The sequence below is a fragment of the Borostomias antarcticus genome (genome assembly GCF_949987555.1).
Source record: "Borostomias antarcticus genome assembly, chromosome: 4".
NCBI classification, from domain to species: Eukaryota; Metazoa; Chordata; class Actinopteri; order Stomiiformes; family Stomiidae; genus Borostomias; species Borostomias antarcticus.
In genome coordinates this window covers 23,117,168-23,120,544 of record NC_140237.1, presented here as the reverse complement: position 1 = coordinate 23,120,544, position 3,377 = coordinate 23,117,168, and the positions used below count along the sequence as shown (strand labels likewise).

Sequence of the window (3,377 nt, the reverse complement as noted above, 5' to 3'; positions counted from 1 at the left end):
CTTTATTTCCGAGTAGTACAGCCTTCAGAAACCACAACATTCAATCAAAAGTGGAACGCTGACCTTGCAATGCCTGTGAACCTAGGCTCAATGTTTGATTTACTCAAGGTGATACGGACAGGATTCCTGACAACAACACAAGAGTTACAGTAGCCTATGTTAATCGCAGCAGCATAATATTCAGTCACCTGCACAGGACTGCCTGGTGTCGCCTGAACACACAGAGTGGGTTTGTGGGCGATGGGGCTCCAAGCAGACCCCCGCATCACGCTCCTGACACCCCCTCATCCCCCCGTTCACAGCCGATCTGTAAAGGTCTCTGAAGTTAATGGGCTGTGATAATTAATGTCACGTGCAATATGCCCCGGCCGCTCCAGAGTGCTGGGTCTGGTTAGAGCTAAGTGGTTCGTTAAGCGAGCGTCTGCCACACAGAGGAATGCAAGGCACAGCTGGCCAACACAAGGAGCACTGCCCAACCTCTCATCCCACAACACACACACGCGCACACACGCACGCACGCACACACGCCTCACCCCTATTTCACAGATACAGTATGGTTGATCTCTCTCTGTCAGCACCTGACCCCGCTGTCCTCAATAACCATCATGTTCCTGTAGTCTCATTCCACAGCTGATGTGTCATATGTTTCACTCGTCTGAGGAAACGGCAGAGCAGACAGAACACGTTGTACATCTCATACGAGACAGGCTTTTTCCCCAAAGGTAAGAACAAGCAGTGGTCTTTTCACGGACATCAACAGCTCTCCAACAGTATTTCGCTGCTCGTATTGCAGCTCTTCATTAACAGTGACAGGGTAATGGATGACATCACATGAGACCAGCAGATGTGATCGCAAGATCCCAACCTCTCAAACATAAACAGCATCGCTGAGAGTAGACTACGCCATTATCCAGCCGGCTATCAGTTGATCTTTGATGGCAAGCAAAGGGGGTAGGGTAGGCTGCATACTGAGCATATCCCAGGCCAAGGTACACGGAACACACACCACTCTGCTTTCTGTCACGTTCCCGCAAACATCATGGAGCAGGAACCGAAACCTCCCCCAGCTCAACGTCCACAGGGTTCCACACAAGAACACACAGAGATGTTGTCAAACTCTTACTTCACCACTCAAATACGCCTAGCCCTCTACACTACAGCTCCTAGAACACTAACATGCGTGTTGCTGGAGGTGAACCTCCTATGGTAAACATGATACTAGCCTACAGGCTGGTCTCAGGGTAGTGAACTCACCAGCTATGTGTTTAATTGCTGGCCTACTGTAGTTACTGTACAGTACATTAGAGAGGACGAGAGGTTTTGCTGGGAATGAGGTGTATTGATCAATGTGTGCAGAACACAATTAAGGTATTGGGTGTGTCAGATTGGCTCATTTTATTACCTTGCTAACGTTGAAGTTTGACTCAACATAATGGGACACATGCACAAATGTTTGTGCAAGACCACTGAGCGAAATGAGGAACAGCTGTGCGTGCGTGTGTGCGTCAGTGCGTGCACACAGACACACACCCCTGTTACATAACCGGTCCCAGATAACAAAACAGCCATAAATCTCAGTGAATCCATTTTTCTTTTTATGGTGTATAGACAGTGCGTGGCGTGTGGACCAGAGCTTCATCCAGCATGGTGCTGGATCAAAGCATAATTTTTGCCCACATTCACACCTGCATTCCATTGGTTCCAGGGCTGAGAGTGATTGAGTGTGCATGGATGAGTAGAGGGAGGAGATGGAGAGACCGGCTGTGTGGACGGGTTAGTGAGTCTTACGGAAGGCGAGAGGTGGAAAAGATAAGGTACAGTAGGTTACCGGGTGTATTGAGGATGAAGTGTGTGCCTACGTGGTGTGTGTGTGTGTCTGTGTGTGTGTGTGTGTGTGTGTGTCTGTGTGTGTGTCTGTGTGTGTGTGTGTGTTTGTGTGTGTGTGTGTGTGTGTGTGTGTGTGAATGTGTGTGCATGTGTGTGTGTGCGTATGCACACGTGTATGTACAGTATGAGTGTGTGTGTGTGTGTGTGTGTGTGTGTGCACGCACATATGCATGTATGTGTGTGTGCGTGTGTGTGTTTGTGTGTGTCTGCGTGTTTTGAGACTTACTGTGTCTGAGTTGGCCTTCTTGGTCTCCCTCTTCTCATTTCCCCCAGAATGCAGAGTGAGTCTGAGACGCCGGATACTCCTCTGATTGGAACAACAACAACAACAAACACCATGTCAAAACAAGTCCCTGTCTCACCATAAACAATACAGTGTGATATGATGATCAAAAGGTTGAACTGTATGTCATTAATCAGTAGTACATAAACACATCATTCTGTGTTACAAAGACTGTCAGCACCTGAGGCAGTAGGATTTGACTAATGATGATCAGATGTAGGCCTACCTCTATTCTTAGGCCATGACACCTCTACCACAAACAAATACCATGTAAATCAAGCATCCACCAGGAAGCATACTGCTGGTTGTAGAAAAACAAACTGTGTACAGCTAACTTGAATTATTTGGCTGCTTTTCTCTCCACTACAGTCATGGATTCCCCCTATAGGAGCTGATCTCCACAATTTGTCAGGACTCACATTCCGAGAAGGAATTTATTGCCACAGCAATCTCTTTCGTGGTTAAGTAAACCATAAAGTTGTTATCATCATGCAGATGGAAGTGACTTTGATACGGGGTAAATCTTTTAGGTATTGATTAAGTTAAATCGTTGTGAAAACGTTCGTTAGCTGCGTGTTTAACATTCATTAGCGGTGTGTTTTAGTGTGGCAGTCTGCCCCGGTGGGCTGAAAGAGCTGATGAAATAAACATGACAGGCCTGCTGCTACCCAGGTAGGCTACGATACGCAGCTCTCATTACACATGCTGCCGGATAAACATGTCCCTCAGAAAACCTGTGTAAATTCAGAATGATGAGGCAATGATGAAGCTGAGAAATATAGCCCTGAGCATGCAGATGAGAGAGAGAGAGGAAGGAGAGGAAAGGAAAGCAGAGGGAGGAAGGTGAAGAAAGGAGAGAAGAGAGGAAAGAAAACCAAACAAACATTTGACTTGTCAGCCTGTGCACCAAACTACTGACAAACTGGCCATGCTACACTGTACTGTGACAGGAAAATGATTGACCACGGGAAAAGTAGAGAGGAGAGAGAGAGAGGGGGTAGGGGAGGGGAAGGGGGGTGCATTCTCCCTGTCCCGGGACAGAGTCCCCCCCCCATGTCCTGGTCAGCCCTCCTGGGGCTTCTTACCTCACCAGACGATTCCGGAGGGTCCTCGGTCTTGGTGGCAGTGGCTGTGCTTGTCGAGCCGTAGCGAAGCATGTCTCCCCCGTCCTGTCTGCTCCCTTGTTCTCTCTCTCTCTTCCTCCGTC

The 3,377-nt window shown here is 48.1% G+C and overlaps 1 protein-coding gene across 4 annotated transcripts in view; it reads right to left on the bottom strand.

Moving 5' to 3' along the window:
* myzap (myocardial zonula adherens protein) overlaps nucleotides 1-3,377 on the bottom strand; it is a 15,036-nt gene extending 11,659 nt beyond the window's left edge. For 3 of the 4 annotated variants that reach the window (XM_084436816.1, XM_084436817.1, XM_084436818.1), the window contains exons 1-2: nucleotides 3,256-3,377; nucleotides 2,114-2,194 (exon numbers count right to left, since the gene is read on the bottom strand). In XM_084436816.1, coding sequence (XP_084292942.1) covers nucleotides 2,114-2,194; nucleotides 3,256-3,327 — 153 coding nt within the window. In that variant the 5' untranslated portion in view covers nucleotides 3,328-3,377. Of the gene's footprint in view, nucleotides 1-533; nucleotides 740-2,113; nucleotides 2,195-3,255 lie in introns of those variants that run through there. The other variant, XM_084436819.1, reaches the window with a different exon arrangement.